Consider the following 20,263-nt stretch of genomic DNA (forward strand, 5'->3'; position numbering starts at 1 on the left):
CAGGCGGGCACAATTCAGTCCATAGCACTTTCAGTGAGGGATATAAGTGCATACCTTGGTCATTCTTAAGCTTGTTTGTCTGCTTATTCACAAAGGCTCTGTGGTTTTCATGGAACAGCTAGAAGTCTGAATGTTTCTGATGAGAATTCTGAACCAGTAACCTGACACGTGACGGTGCATCGAGGTGGTGTGGCTCTGTGCTCACATGCAACATATGGAGGCGGTTGTTTTAACTGTGTTTAGCGATTCTGTCTTTTGTCTAATTTCTGTAAAGGTGGAACACAGTCGCTAGTGAGTACAGTTCTGAGGGCCGTGTAGGCAGTTCTTTGCTGCATTCGCTCTCTAAGGCTGAGGAGCCACCCTTTGGTAAATCTGCCTCCCTTTAGTGCTGGGAGAGGACTTGTCCGCTTCTAGCAGGTGACGCCTTGGCTTCTGGGGAAGGGAATGCGGGGGTTGCTCGTGGTGCTGTGAGGATGCTCAGATGTCAGCAGTTGGAGGAGCCCTCTGTCCTCTGAGGGGCGGTGATCTCATGCGCGGTGTTTTCAGAGCTCAAGGAAAGCCTCTCAGGCCTTCTTTGCAATATGCAGCCACTGCTTTCATTTTTCATGATGATTCTGAAAATGAGAGTCATACTCTTGGTTTTGTGGAAAGGGCCAGAATGACCCCCCCCCCCGGGTGTTCCCACCTTGGGCCTCTTGATGAAACATCCTCTTATAGGAAGGAGCCTGCCTCTCCGTGGTAGCCCTTCCCTTGGGCAGGCCTTCAAGGGCTGCTGGTAGATCCTGTTTGTCTGCTTGCAAATTCCCACTGGCCTTTGCTTTACTCTGTCAAGTGCTGCACACACCCCAGCCATCCCAGAGGGAAAGGCAAGATAAGACTGACCAGAGCGGTCCAGTGTGCCTCGTTCCGCAGCTGGCCCAATCCCAGTTCCAAAATGAGTGGCAAATGAAGGCACAGCCGGCGTTCCAGAGGCACCCAGTACTATCTCCGGTTTGATTTTTGAGCATACTGAAGGTCGATACTCTTGATCTAATGTTGCTAGAGCCGTATGCCCTGCCTAGCACAGTCGTGAATGTACTTCCGTGCTGTGTGTCCCGGGCGCCGGCTAAAGGCCAGCGAGTGAGTGGGCTTTAAAAAGCACAGGGTTTGTCCACTAATAAGCCTTCTCAGATTCTGCCAAAGAAGTGCTACTGGGGCCTGCGTCTGTCAGTGCAGAAATAAGCAATTCCCTGCCTCTGGCCGGGGCGGGGAGGGGGGGGCGGTGCTGAGGGGCTGAGAGAGGCTGCAAGGAAGCTGGAGGATGCTGTTTCAGGGGCATCCCACTCAACTGTTGCTTTGAAAGTGTTGGATTCAGCAATTCATTGTAATGAGCCATGCAACCTCACCCCCTGTAAGACAGGGTATTATCAAGGCTTTTCTCAGGTGGAAGATAGTGACAGGTGACAAGAGAAGAGGGGGAACTGTGAATGTGTTAACCAGACCCCGACTAGGGAGAGAGTTTTAGCTTTATTACTGGTGGGTGGGGGCGGGGAGAGGGGGGTAGGAGAGACAAAACAAAACACTTTCCAGCTCCTTCTAAAGCAGTGGTTCTCAACCTTGGCTGCACATTAGAATCACCTGGGAATCTTTTTAAAATCCTGATTTCTGGGCCCCATCCTCCGGAAATTCTGTTTCTTTGTTATGGGGTGGGGCCACAACATTAGTAACAAAGAAACAGAATTTCCGGAGGATGAGGCCCAGAAATCAGGATTTTAAAAAAGATTCCCAGGTGATTCTAATGTGCAGCCAAGGTTGAGAACCACTGTTCTAAAGTATCAGGTGCGGCACACAGATCAGGCTATTAGGCACAGGTTGAGCTTGGCCTCGCATTCAGCTGCGCTGGGAAAGCTATGAAGAAGGCCCTTTCCAGGATAAGAGAAACAGATTCCAGTCGGGATCGGTTCTGTTGGAGGGTGGAGGGTGCATGCAATTAGGGAGAACACGGGATGACTCTCCCTTGGAGCAGCCAAGGCCAGGAGAGGGCAAACTAGGGCTCATAAGGGGAACACGTTATAATCAATCAAAGGTCATCTCCCCGCGACTGCACTCAGCTTCCAGACAGAAGTATGTTTACAAGTTACTTGTTCAATAGGGCATTTCTCTCGTGCTTTCAGCTGGTGAGATTCCAAACCAGACGGATCCAGCGCACGCTGGTTGGCTCCATCTCATAATCTTTCCGTGAACAAGTCGTGTGGGGCTCCTGTTCAAGGGCTTCCATCGAAGTTAAGAGCTTCGAGACCAAATGTAATTTTTGAAATGAGCATAGGGTGACCGTAACTATTGTGTTACAGAACCCTCGATAAATAATTCTCACTCAGTCACCGAAGCCAGTGCGTCACAAATTTTTCCACCTCGGGACCTCCCTGAAGCCTCGCTCCTCACACACACATCACAAAAAGCTCACAAAAAGCTCAGTGTCTCGCTAACCCACGTTGCCATGGAAGGGAAGAGGAGAAATGTTGGAGAGGCTGCAGGCTGCTTGGGGACACTGACCTCGTCATGCTGAAAAGAACAAAACACTTTTCAAAGGAGAAATAATATCATAGATTCCTTAATGTGCTGCTATATTCTGGTTTCTGTGTGTGTGTGTGTGTGTGTGTGTGTGTGTGTGTGTTTTAAAGTGCTCTCAATTAGAAAGCCACTTGATGATATTTTTTAAAGGTTGAACTGGATGGTTCTGTCATTCATACTCCTGTTACAGTGTTATATAAGTGAATTTATATTGATTTACTGTATCACTGCTGTACACTGTGCTATTTCCTATGTTTTTATTTATTGTACTATTTCAGATACATGAACCAGGGGTATTAATGTAGAATTATCTCTGCAGTCGTTTCTAAAGAGGAACCTAATTTGAGAACCTACTTAATTATGCCTGAGTAATAAAACCAGCTTATAACTATACTCCTAGAGTAGACAAACCCACATGTACATGATTCCTTTTCCTTCTGAGGACTTGAGAAACCCCACAGTGAAACAAATACACTATAGGTTGTTTATTTTCCTCACAAATATGGAGCAATTATACCCCTCCTGTTGATTCATGAGCAATGTTGGAACACAATCTTCGTTTCTCTTACATTCTTTGAAAATGGATTATTTTGCAAAGTAGATATTTATAAAACTTATTGATGGTTAGCTTTTGATCAGTCATCACAAGAATGAGTTAGGTGGTTGATAAGAAGTAGAACAGAACCCTATGAAAGAAAGAAACTTTTCACATCTTAACCCGTGTCCCTTTGTCTTTCCATTTGTCAATCCAGTGCCCTCAGGGGCTCTGTGTCTGGTAGGAGACACACATCTACAACTAACTACAATGCAGTTTAAAAAACCAAGTGCTGAAGTGGTGCCCTGAAGAGAGTAGCGCAGTGGAGGGTGGAGTTAGTCCTACCTGGGCGGTTCAGAAAAGATAAGGGGAGGGCAGGCTGAGATTGTCGGAGGGGCTCCAGCTCTGCAATAAAGCAAATGTAGGTAGACCTCTGGGTCTACCAATTTGTAACTATTTTAAAATTTTTTTGGTTATACTTTTTATTTTCATTTTTGTGTGGATTTGAATGTCTGAGCAATTCTATGATTATTTTTTAATTAGGAAAATTTCTAAGACTACAGTAGCCTACATAGAGAATAATAAAACAATCTCCTACTTACATGCATATTTGTTAAGTTTTATAGGCTGTATTTATTAGTTCTGTTATTTGAAATTCAGGTGACTTAATTCTGAAAGAGAGAGAGAGAGAGAGAGAAGACGTGTGCACATGCTTATATGCTGGCCTTCACTAACGAGTTGCTTCTTCATGTGTCTTCTATAATTGGTTTGTGAATTCATTTTCCAAAAGGCTTAATATGTGATAATTTGGTGTGGCCTATAGGATAGTATAACCCTTCGAGACAATTTGTCTTGCCAGGTGTCCCCCTGGTATCATGAGCCAAGAGCCACTGTTTTCCCTTAACCTACTTATTACAGAAAATTTCAAGCATACATAAAAGTTGGTAAAGTAATTTAATTAACCTAATCAACCAGCTTCAATAATTATTAACTTATAATCAATCTTGCTTCACTTGTATGTCCCTGTGGTCCATCCATATCCATATACTACATGCTGGATTATTTTGAAGTGAATCCCAAATGTAATATCATCTCATCCATAAATATTTCACTATGTAAGTCAAAAGATGAAGACTAAAAATAAAGTACCAATTACACCTAACAAGGATCAAATCAGTGTTCAAATATCTATGATTAATTCATGAATATTTCTTCATAGTGTGTCAAAATCAGGGTCTCAATAAGATCTACAAACTGCAATTGGTTCATATATTTCTTTTTTTTTTACTCAAAGATTTACCCCCTCTCTTTCCTTTCTGTCCTCTCTCTCCCTTCCCTCCCTCTCTCTTCCCTATAACTTATTTATTGAAAAAAGCCACTGTTTTTCTCCCCAGGATTTCTGTCAAATTATTTTCTACTTTCTTACCTGAAGAGTTTTCAGGCCATTCAAGTAGTAGGAAACCCTCAAAATCTTCACCCCACCATCAACTGAGACAGAACAATTTTTGTGATGCTGTTCAGTGCTAGTGGGTTAATTATTTTGTGGTCATGTAAGGGTGTAGCCTACCTTTATGCTGTGGTCTTAGCTCCATCTCTTCACCTGTAGAAGCTCAGAACATTTAAAAGTGTTTTATAGGAAGAAGGGTTTCACATCAAAGTGAAATTATTCAGAAATAAAATTTCTTGATACTTTAAAAAATCTTTGAATTAACTTGCACGTTTCTGAACCTTTCTGAGTCACTATTTTCTGTAGAATGGGTAGTATTATTTTTTATTTATTGCATTGTTTTAGGGAATGAATGGTGTAATGTATACAAAGTGGCTGATGCATAAAAGGTAGCCTTTCTGGGCAGAGGAAGTCCTTGAGCAGGGTTTGAAGAAAGAATATTACTGGATTCAAAATGGTTGAAGGAGGAGTACATAATTAAAGGATGAAGAAATTAAAGGACATTTTAGGTCAAAAGCACAATTCGTGTCTTATGACTAGTAAGCTCAGTTTTCATTCAAAACCAACTTAATTACTTCACAATTCTGTTGTTTGTGCACATTGTCTTTTGAGGATATAATTGCAGAAATTCCCAGCAGTTCCCATATAATATGAAACTTAACATGGATATACAAGTCTGTTCTAGTCTTCAAATAAGACCAAACCAAAGGAATTCCACTTGAATGTTTCCATCCGTGATAAGTCATACACTAGCATAGTTGTCAGAGTTCCTCCCAGTTTCCTATGAGTTGATGAAACACTCAGTTGTGAGTTTCATTGATTTAAAATGATGAGCTATTTGCAATCATTGGCAAGCAAAGGTTTGGAATTTTCAAATTGCAGCAACTTTGCGCTGGTCCATCTCTTGCAGATCTCTTTGGCTTTCCAGCCTCACTTTGGCAGGAACATCAAGGAAAGCACACTCTATCCATAGGATTTGGGGGATTCACATGCCCTGCATCTGACTGCTGGTCACAAGTTCCAACTTCTCAGTTCCATCAGGATCGTTTTCTACCTTTCTTTCCCCATCTTTCTATGCTTGTACAACAGATCTTGCTAAACTACACGGCAATGCAAAGTACAGTACAACACTGGTTAAGAAAATCAAAGATATATGTCATATGTAAAAGGATATAAATATATATAACATGCATATATACATCAAAATTGTATATGTATATGTCAGATCAAAATACTTGAACAAATTTTACAGTGTTGCCGACGTGAACTATGTAATAAGTCCTATGATGGTTGCTTCTGTACTGTACATGTTCTGACCTTTTCTTGTCATTATTCCTGAAACAATACAATATAACAGCTATTTACATGGTATTTACATTGGCTTAGGAACTGCAAGTAATCTAGAGATTATTTAAAGCAAGCATGTCAAGCTCGCAGCCCGCGGGCCACATGTGGCCCACAACGAATATTTTTGTGGCCCAGCCAATATAAAGGTGTGAGCAGTTATTTACAATTATGAAAGGAAATAAGTCTCCCGTCAGATCCAGATTACTGACATTCACCTTGGGTCAGTTTTGGAAATAATCACTGCGAACAAGATTTCCCCCGAAGGAGGAAAGATAGTAGCAGAGAAGAGATGCCAAGTGTCAGGAAGAAAAATTAATTTTATCATGGCTCTTGTTCTTTTTTTTTATACTAAACTTTTTAAAATAAACCTACATTTCTATGAAAATTGAAGCTTTTGTTTTTTTGCGGCCCACATAAACTTAAGCCTTGATTATTTGGCCCGTGTTAGCCTTTGAGTTTGACATGCTTGCTTTAAAGTGCACAGGAGGATGTGTGTAGATTATGTACAAAACTATGCTGTTTTATATAAGGGACTTGAGCATCTACAGATTTGGGTATCTGTGAGGACCCTGGGACCAGTACCCCACAGACACAGAGGAAATCTGTATATTTTTGGTTATGGGATATTTTTAAATCAGGATAAAATCTGCCACTTTGACTTAGAAAGGATGTGACTTACAAAGAATGTCAGCCTCATTCGTAAGTGCTCCTTAACTTCTTGGCCAACCAAGTAGAGCTTTTACCACAACAGAGCAGGCGAATGTACTCTCATCGCTGGCAATTTCATGAGCAATCATGTCCTTAAGAATTGCCTCATTAAAAAAAAATGATTGCCTCATAAATTCTTAGAAATTTTACGTTTACCATTTCTTTTCCAAAGAGATCTAGCTTTAGCAACGTTCTAAGTAAGAGTAGGCCTGCTTTTGTTTTTCAATTCAATTAATAGCACATAAATCATTTATTTTGAATCAGTTTGAATGTCTTGGCATACTCACAGGTGAAAAGTCCCGTGCATTTACAGTAATTCAGACATAAAACCTGTCAGGTATGTACTCATCAGGCAAAAGGATAATTATAATAATAAAAGGGGAAAATGACTGAATGGAGATGGCTGACCAAGTGTTTTTCTCTTTAGACCCTGAAAATAAATAATTTTCTAGGACATATTTTCACCTAGATCTCTATCAGCTTAAAAAAAAAATCTCTGAGGTGTCTTTGCAAAGTAAATATTACAAATTGTTCTCTCCAACCCCCACAGAAAGATGTGGAAAAGCACAGATGGGATGTATGTTAAACCCAACCTCATCCTGGGCCGGGTGGAACTTCGTCCTTGCATGAAGACAGCATTTCTGCACTAGAACTCCCTGTAGGCAATTTTCACTCTAAAGAAAAATAAGAGCAAAACAGTGAAGCTCTAGGCAAATGGAATATCTTCCTGATATATGTTAGGCCAAGTAAAACAATTCTAAGCAAAAGGTGCTAGCTATAGCTTTGTTTGTAGTGGAAAATAAGCGACTACTTTGAGCTTGGTTTAATAAAAACCAATAATAAACATTTTTTGGTAAATTTTATTGTGTCCCGGGTTCTAATGCCTGTACATTAATATTCTGTAATGTTTAGAGGCAGATGGTTAGTCTGCTCCCTCAGAGCGATGGTCGACTCTGCCATAGATTCATGAGTTTGAATCTTACATGGCTATTACTTTTGGAATTTCCCATTAATATCAGTGCACTAAGTTTGGCTGAAACAATTATGGTTTTTTTTCAAATTTAAAAAAGTAATATTAATTTTGGATCTGTTATGGAGAGAAAAATTTTTAGCTGAACAGCATTTTTTCAGAAATTAAATGCTTATCTTTGTAAAACCACAATAGTAACCAGAGAAATACATACAGTGTGGCATGGTTACCAAGATTGGCATTTCCTGGGTAGTAGATAATAAAGAGGCTTGTAGCAGAAAGGAAAGAAGTTGTATAATGCTAAGTGTTTGCAAACTGTATGTCAACACTATTGGGAAGATTTGAGTAAAGTGGGTTCTTGCTATGAAAGCAAAAGTAGCCCAAGTCACTAAATGAAAGCATTCATTTATTTGACAAATATGTATTGACTTCATGCGCGCTGGTTATTTGTTAAGCCCTTTCCATATGCTGTCTTATGTAATCCTCACAGCGATTTATTGTTATCATGCCACTGATGATGAAAGTGAGTCTCAGAGAGTTTAACTTGTCCAAAGCCAAAAACTGAAAGTGGTGGAGGTGGGTTTTGAACCCAGGTCTGTCAGATTGAGAGCTAAGATATATTGCTTCAGTCTCTATCTTTTGGGATGCAGCCCATTTTGCTGTAAAACTTTATATAGTTACTCTCTTTTGCCTCTTCTCCGGGGCAGGTATGTTATCTTTTATGGCACCTCTGAGATCATAGATAACTTATAGTGGATACGTGTTGTTAAAATAACAGAATCAGCAAGGCTCTCCTAAGAAACAATCATGAGTCCACCATCTTATTTTTTTAAATATATTTTTATTGATTTCAGAGAGCAAAGGAGAGGGACAGAGAGAAAGAAACATCAATGATGAGAGAGTATCATTGATTGGCTGCTTCCTGCATGTCTCCTACTGAGGATTGAGCCCGCAACCTGGGCATGTGCTCTGACTGGAATCAAACCCGGGACCCTTCAGTCCACAGGCTGACACTCTATCCACTGAGCCAAACTGGCTAGGGCCACCATATTTTTTTTAAGGTGTTGCTGGGCATTACCAATCCATTTCTTAAGAGAAATATATCACTTTAAAGACTTATTGTTTGTAGTTTCCTAATTACTATATATCATATTTATGGGGGAAAAGAAGCTATGATGATAAAAGCCATGTTCTCCATAGCCTTTCTCAACAACTTACATACATCGTCTTATATGTTTACTAGAGGCCCGATGCATGAAATTTGTGCAAGAGCAGGCCTTCTTTCCCCTGGCTGTCGGCAGGCACCTGGGACCCAGGCTTCCCTTGAAGCCCCAGCTTTGTCTGGAAGGACGTCTGGTCTAATTAGCATATTATGCTTATTATAGATGATCTGCCTCTCCACTTTAAAGCGTTGGCCCTATGGAGGAAGTGATTTTTGTCTCTTCTGTTCACTGTAGTATCTCCAGAGCTGCAAAGAGTACCTGGCATGTTGTGGTAGGTACATAATGAATATTTGTTAAATGAACAGAATGAGATTATTCCTAAGATGTGATAGAGGCCTACACTTACATGTATTACTTATTTCAGCTCAAACTTCAGAGTAAGTTATAGTAGCACAGTTTGAGGTCATATGAGGTGGAAAAAATAATGCCCACTATAATTCCAGGCATGTTATTTATGATCCTTAAAACAAATTATAAGCTAAGCATTATTTTCTCCCTTTTATATATGAAGAGACTGGGTCTCCAAGACTGTGTCCACCTTCATGCAGCTTAGACACTTGTTTGGACCTCAAGGACTGTTCTTTCCACTCTGTCTCAGGAGTGGGCTTCAAGCCACTCAGCACAGGAGAGGAGCAGATGATGGAATGTTCTCCAAACCTCTGCAGTTCTCACCTCACTCACAGTGCTGTCAGAATCCCACCAGGGAAGCAGCCAGGCCATGCAATGGTTAGGAGGTAGGCTCTGTGCTTTGACAGGTACAGCTATCAGCTCTGTATTTGCTATGAGATCTAAGAGCATAAAACCTTTCTGAGTTTTAGTTTCCTCACCTACAAAGTGGGGTGAATAATAGCAACTACCTTATAGGATTGATGTGAATGCCAAATGGGATACTCTGCAGAGCGCTTAGGTTCATTCCCGGCATATACAGCAGTCCCCCTTGTCTGTGCTTTCATTTGCCATGGTTCCAGTTACCCATGGGCCATGCCATTCTGAAAATATTCTGTGTAAAATCCCCCAAATAAACAATTCATACGTTTTAAATTGGGTGCTGTGCTGAAGAGAATGATGAAATCTCGTGCTGTTGTACTCCATTCTGCCTGGGACGTGAATCATCCCTTTGTCCAGCGTTTCCATGCTGCGGACACTCCCCACCCATTAGTCACTTAGGAGCTGTCTGGGTTATCAGATTGACTGTTGTGGTATTGCATTACTTGTGTGCAAGTGACCCTTATTTTACTTAATAATGGCCCCAAAACACAAGAGTAGTGATGCTGGCAGTTCAAATATGCCAAAGAGAAGCTATAATTCCTTTAAAGTGAAAACATGAAAGTTCTTAATAAGGGAAGAAAAAAATCATATGCTGAGGTTGCTGTGATCTACAGTAAGAACAAATCTTCTATCTGTGAAATTGTGAAGGAAAGAGAAATTCATGCTAGTTGGCTGAGAGAGAGAGGGAGAGAGAGAGAGAGAAGGGAGAGAGAGACCACATTCACAGAACTATTATTACAGTATATTGTTTAATTGTTCTATTGTATTGTTATCATTGTTCATTTCTTACTGTGCCTAATTTACAAATTAAACTTTACAAAGTATGCATGTATAGGAAAATACATGGTATATATAGGGCATGGTGCTATCCACAGTTTCAGGCATTCAGTGGGCGTCTTGGAAGGAATCCCCTATGGATACAAATTACAAACTATAATTTGTAATTACAAACTAATCTCACATGGCAACCAGATGCTTCTGTAAGAGAAGGGCCTCAGAGGAGGCAGAAAATGTGGTGGAGGTGCAGAAGTGTGCTAGAAGATCTCTGATGAGTTTGTGAAAGCCGATTGTGCACATCTCTTCCTGACTCTGTGAGCAGTGACTTCACGTTGGTAGCTTGGAATCAGCCACAACACAGATATCAGCTCCTGCCCCTGCAGCTGCTGGTTAAACATTTCCCAGCATGCCACTGTAGAGGCGGTGCCGTTTTGGAGGTATTGCTTTGCTTTGACTCCGGTGGAGTGAGCCATGCCTGTCAGCTATAGCAGAGTGTCACATCACACACACCAACTGATGACGAGAGAGGCTTCCCAAACCAGCAACCAGACACATGGAGGCTACAGGCTCTGAAACGAGGTCATATTTAAGTAGCAATGAAGACACAGAGTTCCCCTCCATTTTAAGGACTCCCACAATGGCAAAGACTAAATTTCTTGATGGGGAAACTATTATTGTTACATCTTGTTATTATAATCAACTCTTCCATAGGAAACTCCACTAGTCAGTGAATCACTCTAGACCCGTGGTCGGCAAACTGCGCCTCGCGAGCCACATGCGGCTCTTTGGCCCCTTGAGTGTGGCTCTTCCTAAGCCTTAGGAGTACCCTAATTAAGTTAATAACAATGTACCTACCTATATAGTTTAAGTTTAAAAAATTTGGCGCTCAAAAGAAATTTCAATCGTTGTACTGTTGATATTTGGCTCTGTTGACTAATGAGTTTGCCGACCACTGCTCTAGACCCCTAACCATTCTGATAGACCTCACACCAGGTGTCAGCGTTTAGGAGACTGCTTTTCACTTAGACTAGCGGTTCTCAGAGCGTGGCCTCATGACCAGCAGCATCAGCATTACCCAAGAATTTGTTAGAAATGCAAATTCTAGGTGCCCAGCCCAGACCTACTGGATCAGAAATCCTGGGGACAGGGCCAGTTTGTACCAGGCTCTTCAAGTGTTTCCCAATCAGGGGCCTAGACTTTGTCTTGCCATCAGGCAGTGGCAATGAGAATCCAGTAAAAAATGCTTAAGTTATGCTAAAATATTCTCTCCCAGCCTTCTGAAATCTTGATCCAATATGCATCCTTTAATAGATCCTCATGAAATGTTCTTTTGTACATTGTTTAAATCTCTAACACACTGTGTGCTAATCAGCATTTCTCCTGAGTGAGCCTGCATTCAGTTGACAGCTTGCAATAGAGTTATGGTTTCTTGAAAATGATTTCTAATATTCTAGCTTAAATTTTATTGAACAGATGAAAATCCATAGGAATGCTCTTGAGAAATATCCAGAGGAACATTTACAGTTCCGCTGTATCTCTGTTCATCAGTGGGCTGTGCAAACATGAGAAGAGAGTTCATCTTGTTAGTATATTGACTGAGTGAAAACACTTTAAATACAAAGATGAAAAGTTCATTAACTTACAGAAATAGAGTCACATTTCAGGTACACGCATGGCAGGGAGGGGGGTGGTGAAGACAAAAAGGAGAGAAACCTTCAAAGGCGTTTGACCAGGGAAGGTTGTATTCCCCAGATAGCCCTGTCAAGCAGCTCTGTCGACAATGAAAAGGAGAAAACAAATAAATTGGAGGTTGTGTGAATGTCACAAGACCAGAATATAAATACATAAGACACCGAGAGAAGTAAATACCACAAAATATCACATAGTGTTTTAGGGTGATACCTTCTAGCTTGGCCAAAATGAGAAAGAAAAAATAATATGTAGGTAAATCTCCATCACAGTGGTCCAGCATTCACCTTTTGCTCATAGTGCCAACCTTCAAAAAGACACTGCTGTATAACAAAAACAAAGACAAGATCCCGTGTGTGACAAGACTCAGGACTCAGACATCTAGAGATGGGTTTAACATTCAGAGAACATTTCAGCCCTGTTAACTTTCTAACTCGCAAGAGAGAATGCAGTCTTCCCTCTGAGCAGACAAAGAATATCTTTAGACAGGAAGCAGAATTCAAGACTTAGTTCTTCTTTTCACCCTAAACAAATTGTAGAAACGTGCATCCAAAAATGGGTTGAAAATGATGGCGATTGTCATGTTCTCTTTTCTATTAAAAAGCACTTCAAGCTTTTCTTAGCAACATAATTATCCATCTGATCAGGAACTAAATCTCAGCAAGCTCTTAAAGGCCAGTGGTCCTTCCTTCAGCACTGGTTTTCCTGATGTCACCCAGTTCGTATATGGCTTTGCGATCAGTGACACTACCTGTCTGCCCCAGGCCTGGCCCAACAAATGCCTTCTTGAAAACCTTACATAACTGCCTTTTTCCTGTTCTATGGGCCTCACCCACCATATTGAATGGAAGCCCTGGCCCAGAATCCAGGAATGTTGTTCCAGATAGGGCTGGCGGGTCTCACTGCTCATTATCGTGAGCTCCCCCTCCCCTGCCTGGGAAGCCAGAACACTCTGTCTCTCTGGTGCGCCCACGTCCTGCCAGCTCAGGAAACAAGACCCTTAGTGTGGCGCGAGAAATCTGGTTTCCTCCTCACGGCCATAAAGACTTCATTTTTAAGTATTTAATAAATAAAGAGGTGTTGTTTTATCATGCAAAGCTGTAGGTAAGAAAATGAAATACCACCTCCTATATCAGTGATGGCGAACCTATGACACGCGTGTCAGAGGTGACACGTGAACTCATTTTTTTGGTTGATTTTTCTTTGTTAAATGGCATTTAAATATATAAAAGAAATATCAAAAATATAAATCTTTGTTTTACTATGGTTGCAAATATCAAAAAAATTTCTATATGTGACACGGCACCAGAGTTAAGTTGGGGTTTTTCAAAATGCTGACACGCCGAGCTCAAAAGGTTCGCCATCACTGTCCTATATCCTATTGAGTCCTATCAGAAGGCCAAGAAATTCTAGTATGTTGAATTAATCAGACTTTATAGCAAATATCATACACAAAGACCTAGAAGTGAAACTTTAAAAAATCCAAAAGGAGCCTTGGCTGGTGTGGCTCAGTTGGTTGAGCATCATCCCATGTACCTAAGGTCAGCTGGTTCAATTCCTAGTCAGGGCACATGCCCAGATTACAGGTGTGGGAAGCAACCTATCTATGTTTCTCTCTCAATCGATGTTTCTCTCCCTCTCCCTCTCTATCTCTAAAATTGATACATAACATATTTAAAAATAATAAAATAAAAATCCAAAAGGATGATCAGTTTCATAATATTTAGACATGTCATGATGTACAACCATGATTACAAGAAGTGTATTTGAGGTGCTTTCTGTTCAAAAGAGTTAAAGGTTCTCCATAACTGGGTAACTCCCTTGGCCCTTTCTGTTTTTATTGGACTCTCTCTGGATGGTGCAGCATTTCTGATGATTTCTGCTGCTTTCCAAATGCTGATGACTAACAAATGCTTGTCTCCAGCACACATGGGTCCACAGTTCTGGACCCATGTGGCTGAGCTTTGAGTCCATGTGGCATCATCATTTCCCATTTCCAGTCTGCTCCTCCGCTTGTATCTCATGACTTATTAAATTTCAACACCAGCCACGTGGCAGCTCAAGTCAGGTAGCCAGCACCCGCCTGACCCCTCCCTGTCCTTCAGCCCTCACATCTAGTCAGTCCTTAGAGCCTATGTATTCTGCTTCCTGCCTGTCACTCAAGCACACCCACTCTCTATCCCCATTGCTACCCGAGCTCAGGAACTCATCATTTCTCCAGAGATGAGCAGCCTCTTAGCAGGTCTTCTTCTCCCCAATCCATTCTTCTCAGCCAGAAGGACCATTTTAAAAGTCGGAGTTGATCATATCCTTTCTCTGCTTCAAATGAACTAACAGTCCTTTGTGTCCTACTTCCTGTCCATCTCTGTGAGCACATTTTTGCTGTCTCTTCTCTTATCCTCTGAACTGGAGCTGTCGGAGTCTTTGCATGTTTGTTCTGTGTTTCTCCATGCTTTTGCATCTGTAACTACTCCCTCTACTCTTCCTCACCTCCTTCTCCCAGCTAATTTCTTCTTATCCTTCAAAACCCATCTTCCTCCTGGGAGCTTCCCCAAGTTATCCTTGGGTTAATCACCCCTTTGGTATATCCCAGCAAACAGGGTCCTAGTACTCACACAGTATCGTGACTTTATTCTCCTCTCTTTTCCCACGGGGCTGAAAAGCTCATCGAAGGCTGAGACTGTCTTTTCACCTCAGGTCCCAGAGCTGTGCACAGGGCCTGGCTACTGCACATCCTCAAAAAAACTTCAGTCTATCGACTAAGTGAAGTCCTCTGCAATGAGGTCATACGCTCCTGTGCAACCTCTTGCTGGAAACCAGCCTAGGTCAAGGCTATGAAGTAGATCCCACTGAAGTGGGAAAATGTGTTCAAACAAGGAACAGAGTCAGATTTCTAAGATGCTACTCAGTGAGACTGATTATTGGAATGTGTCTCTCGTAAACACAAAGAAGAAATCTTGGCAATTGCCAACTTTCGTACAGCAGCCTCGAGGGACAAAGTCAGATATGTGGGAGAGAGCCTGACCATGTGCACCTACAGACAGACACTAACAGGGAGCACAGGCTCGCGCTTAGGGATTTAACAATCCCCGTAGAAGTGGGTTTAGAAGCCTCCATCTTGTTCGTTGCTAATAAACAAAAAGGGGATCTTTTCCCCATTGTTTCTGTTCTGTAAATTCTTAATGTGAGAATACATAGTAGGCCTTTCCAGTCCTTATCAAACGTATACCTCATTTAGATATATGTTTAAAATGAGTTTTGAGAAAGAACTTCATCCCTGGCTTGAAAGCATCACCCACGACGTGGGCTACGCAAACAACTTCAGTCATAATTTCCAAATCTTCCAGTCCGCTGCTGGAAACCTGCCTCTGTGGTCCTATCTGTTTTGCTTTCTACCTGGACTTCTCCAGTCCATACCATGCTCACATATTTTAAGTCTGAGTCTCTCCACTAGGCATCTTATCTACTGCTGTTAAGCCATGCAAGCTAGTCCTAATGATGGAAAACCTTGCAAATGCCTCTACTACAGAGGCTTGGCTTTTGGCCTCATGGCCCAGTAGAAACTCAAACAACTCTCAACTTGGGAACCCATGAGGGCACAAGCAACTTAATGAGTTTGTAATCAAAGGGTGAATAGGATAGAGGTGTTACCTTAAAATGCTATGTTGGCTTGTAAGTCAACAGCTCTGCCTCCCTAGCAGGAATGGTCCAGGGTTTGAGGAGGCCCTAAGGGCAGGAATTATGAATATCACCGAACTAGTTATTTGATGACTTGCTAGGTGACTCTCAGTCACCCTTCCAACATCTGTCTCTAGGAAAATTGTACTTACCAGAAGATGCAGTACTGCTGCTTATATTTTCCATCTTAAAGTAAAACTTAGCAACATTTTAGGGTTTCCAAAATTGAGTGTGAAGAGATATGCATTGATTAGAAACTCTAAAATATAGTTTCAAAAGCTCCAGTAACAAGAAAATCTGGTTTGACTAACCAGTTGAGTATCTTTTTTTCCTCAAAATGGCCATTCCTCCTGCCAACCATCTTCCATCCAGGCACATCCCCTCTCTTTCCATCACTGACACTCAAGAGCTTGGAAGTCGCTCCGTTTCTCCCTCTCCAGGGTCCTCCCTGACATGCGATAGCCAAGATGTACAGCTTCTGCTTTTGCTACATTTTTCCTTTCCGCCTCTTTCTCTGACTTTGCCTGCCACCCTCTGAGCCTTGGCCCACCTGGCATATTAATCTTGCTTCGATTAGTAAAATAATATCCTGATGTTCTCACTGCTAACCCACTTGACATGACACCACTGCTTATTTTCCTAAAACATGTCTTGAATCATGTCATTCTCCTGCTCAAAAGTTTTCAAGGGAGCCCCACTTCTTACTAAATTAATCTTACAACACCAGATTTTTAACCTACCTTTTGTGATGGTTCCATGTTTTAATCTTTTATTTTTTCCAGGGAGCTCTATATATTTGTTATTTCAACTTTGGGTACATATTGGCTGTTTTTCCACATAATTTGTGAGATCCCGCCTCTGTACTATTGCTCATGCTGTTTCACTCCAGCTACCTGGTTCAAGTGCTGGTTCCATTATTGACTAGCTTTGTGCTTCTGTTTCTTTGTTTATGATATGACGATTAGCACCTACTTAAGAGGGGATTGTGATAATGCTGTGAAGAAACCCATACAAAGCCCTTTGGAGAGTCCCAGCACAAAGTCAGTATTCAGTAAGTGCTAGTGATCATGATTATGATCATCCCTTTCAAGGCCCATTTCAAACCTACCTCTTTAGTGACGCCTTTTCGAATTGCCCAACTCAATGTTATTTTTTCCTCTTTTTGTCCATCTCTGGACAAAAAGCATCTGACATATAATGCCCTGCTCCAGAATAGTGTGTCACTTATCTTGGCCTGGATTGGACTGGACACTTATTGAGGTTGAGGAACTTTTATTCATCATTGGATACTCTGAAGGACTTTGTATAGCACCAGACTCATCAAAAGGACTTAATAAATCCTGGCTAAACTGATTTTACTATTTTAAAAACTCAATTCCACAAGCTGAGAAAAATAGCAAGTAGAGATAAGTAAATGAAATGCACACCTGGCTCAGAAGGACGTTTCTGGTGGAAGACACTGCGATTGATGCTGTTAGAATGCACGGCTCGCCCTGATAACATCCTTTCTCCCTGTTTTCCATTGCAGGTCTGCTTAGTGGCCTATCTTGGTTTGTTTATGCTTTGTGTCTCATATCAAGTTGACGAACAGACATGTATCCAGTTTGTTATGAAAGTAAGTTGTCATTTTTCTTTTCCTTTTATTGTCACATAGAAAGAAACCCAAGTACAAAATAAAGGAGTGCTTTTTCAGGGGTTGCATATCTGATTATCCCAGAAATTGCATTTTTAGGCAGGCCAAAAAATGTTTTAGGAGGGCATTGATCCAGACTCCAAATGTAATGCTAATTTTTTTTAAGTCGTAATTTCCATGAACTGGGTTGGCATATGAAGTCTGTCTTTCAGTGCCCTTAAAAGGAATATTGAAAATTCACCAGTTCCACAAAATGCTTTTGCCAGGGAAAAGATGCCCATATCAGTGCCCACTTCCATATCTTGGGGGTTATTTCCAATGTTTTAATAACAAAGCCGTCTAAGTGTATTTCCTCTTATAGGCAGGATCACTAAAACAGAAAAAGTACATTGGGTGCATCCAAATGATCTGTGCCAAGAGTCTGGGGGCAAAGGAGACAGGGAGTTGGGATGTGCACGGTTTAGCAAGTATGTGTGTGTCTTACATGTGCATGTAGTTTTTCTCTGTTAGAGACAGTGTGCCCGGTTGGAGCCGGTTCAAATACCCAGCATTTCCACTGCACATCGAGTCTACTCTAAAGGGAAACATACACACACCCTTTCAGAGTTGAGGAAGATAAACACCCAACTCAGCAACCAGAGTGAGTAGAAACCCAATCCCTACATTTTCTTTCAACTGCTATAGCAGAGCACAAAAAAGCTTTCTGTGATTTTTTTGGTCTACTCACATCGCGTTTACTTTTCTTCTACAAGAAAATACATAAAAATGGGATACTCCTTTGTTCACTAAAACAAGAAAGCATAAGGCATAAGAGTAAGTTAACTATATTATGTGGAAATTACAAAGGTGCAGAAAATAAGATGATAGTATATTCTAGTATAATTGGTGCTGTTGGTATAAAAAAAGCAGTGTGCTGGTGGGAATGCAGACTGGTGCAGCCACTATGGAAGACAGTATGGAGTTTCCTCAAAAAACTAAAAATGGAAATCCGATTTGACCCTGTGATCCCACTTCTAGGAATATATCCCAAGAAACCAGAAACACCAATCAGAAAGGATATATGCACCCATATGTTCATAGCAGCACAATTCACCATAGCTAAGATCTGGAAACAGCCTAAGTGCCCATCAGTAGATGAATGGATTAGAAAACTGTGGTACATCTACACGATGGAATACTATGCTGCTGTAAAAAAGAAGGAACTCTTACAATTTGCAACGGCATGGATGGAGCTGGAGAGCATTATGCTAAGTGAAACAAGCCAGTCAATGAAGGAAAAATACCACATGATCTCACTCATTCATGGATAATAAAGACCATTACAAACTTTTGAACAATAATAGATACAGAGGCAGAGCTGCCTCAAACTGATTGTCAAACTGCAGTGGGAAGGCCAGAGAGGGTTGGGGGGCAGAAGGGAGGGGAGTAAGAGATCAACCGAAGGACTTGTATGCATGCATATAAGCATAAAAAAAAAAAAAAAAAAAGAAAGTTCTGTGGTCTAGGTTGTCTTCTCTTTTCAAATCTAAATTCACTACAAATTGTATTTTATCAATTCCAAATAGGTCCATTAAGGGCACTTAAGAATCTGATTGGCTGGGACCACTTTCCCCCAGCTTTATTGAGATGTAATTGAAATATAATGTATATTTAAGGCACATAATGTGATACAAGTATGTATTGTAAAATGTTGACCATAATAAGGTTTAGTCAACACATCCTTCACCTCACATAATATCATTTTCTTGTTGTGTTGTTATGGTGAGAACATTAAAGCTTTATTCTCATAGCAACTTACGAGTATACAATCATAGTGCTTAATTCTTAATGAGAAGTATTTTTCTAAGTTAATGACTGCCTGCTGTCTGGACACAGCGTTGCATTCTGCTCCCTGGGCCACAGGCACTTCTATTGTTGATATAAAGCATTTGTGGTCTGGCAGGCATTCTAGGTTTAAGGGCATAGCTTAAATAATAATGCTTTAAAATATGTGTGCTATTTTAGCTACTAGGTAAACAAGAATTGTGTGATAGCATTCATTCCTTTGGCAAATATTTATTCAAATCCTGCTGTGAACCGGGCCCTCTCCTCAGCCCTGAAATTACAGCTATGAGTGAACCAAACGGACAAGCCTTGGCTCTGGTGGCCCTTACCTTCTGGTGGGAGCCATGCATGAGCATGATGAGCATGCAAGTGGGTATCTGTGATAGAATTCTAGATGGGGCAAGTACTTTAAGAAAAGGCCAGGAGAAGGAATAGGAAGTGGTATTTTCTAGTTTAGAAAGAGTTGTTTGAGAAGGCCTTCTTAAAGAGATATTGAGCAGAGAGGCCTGCATGAAGCAAAGGCCTGATGCAGTAACCTTGCAAAGGTATCAGGAGGAATAGCCTTCCAGACAGAGGATCAGCAGATGCGGAGGCTTTGAGGACTTCCTAGGAGGGAATAGAGTGATCTGATGGAGTTGGAAGGGTACTACTCTACGCCAAGGAGAGAACAGACTCTAGTAAGAAAGGAAGCAGGAGATCAGTTAGGAAGTAGTGGTTATGGAGCTTCAGGTGAGAGATGATGATGGAGTGGTGAGAAGTAGTCAGATTTGAGATGTATTCTGAAAAGTCAACAGACTATGGTGATTGACTGCAGTGTGAAAGAGCAGTCAAGAAAACGCCAGTGTTAGTAAGTAGACACTGGACTTAAAGGATATACACAAGGTTTTTGCAGTGGCTATCTCTGAGCAGTGGCCTTGTTAGGAGCTTTGCTTTTTCCTTATCTGTATTTATCAGTTTTTCTTTACTGAACCCATGATGCTTCTCTAATACAGTAAATATAGGGATTACTTTAAAATTAGAGTTAACCATGCTACTAAATACAGCTTAATTCTTTTTGTTTTAAGATTTTTTTTATTGATTTTTAGAGGAAGGGAGAGAGAGAGAGAGAGAGAGA

At 41.1% G+C, this 20,263-nt stretch overlaps 1 protein-coding gene across 2 annotated transcripts in view; it reads left to right on the forward strand.

The window, feature by feature from the left end:
* Window positions 1-20,263, forward strand: part of SSPN (sarcospan) — a 37,495-nt gene that overhangs the window by 7,188 nt on the left and 10,044 nt on the right. The window contains exons 1-2 of one of the 2 annotated variants that reach the window (XM_014544262.1): window positions 9,033-9,051; window positions 17,221-17,307. In XM_014544262.1, coding sequence (XP_014399748.1) covers window positions 17,251-17,307 — 57 coding nt within the window. In that variant the 5' untranslated portion in view covers window positions 9,033-9,051; window positions 17,221-17,250. Of the gene's footprint in view, window positions 1-9,032; window positions 9,052-17,220; window positions 17,308-20,263 lie in introns of those variants that run through there. The other variant, XM_005871825.2, reaches the window with a different exon arrangement.

The sequence above is a fragment of the Myotis brandtii genome, unplaced genomic scaffold, assembly GCF_000412655.1.
Source record: "Myotis brandtii unplaced genomic scaffold, ASM41265v1 scaffold358, whole genome shotgun sequence".
Classification (NCBI taxonomy): Eukaryota; Metazoa; Chordata; class Mammalia; order Chiroptera; family Vespertilionidae; genus Myotis; species Myotis brandtii.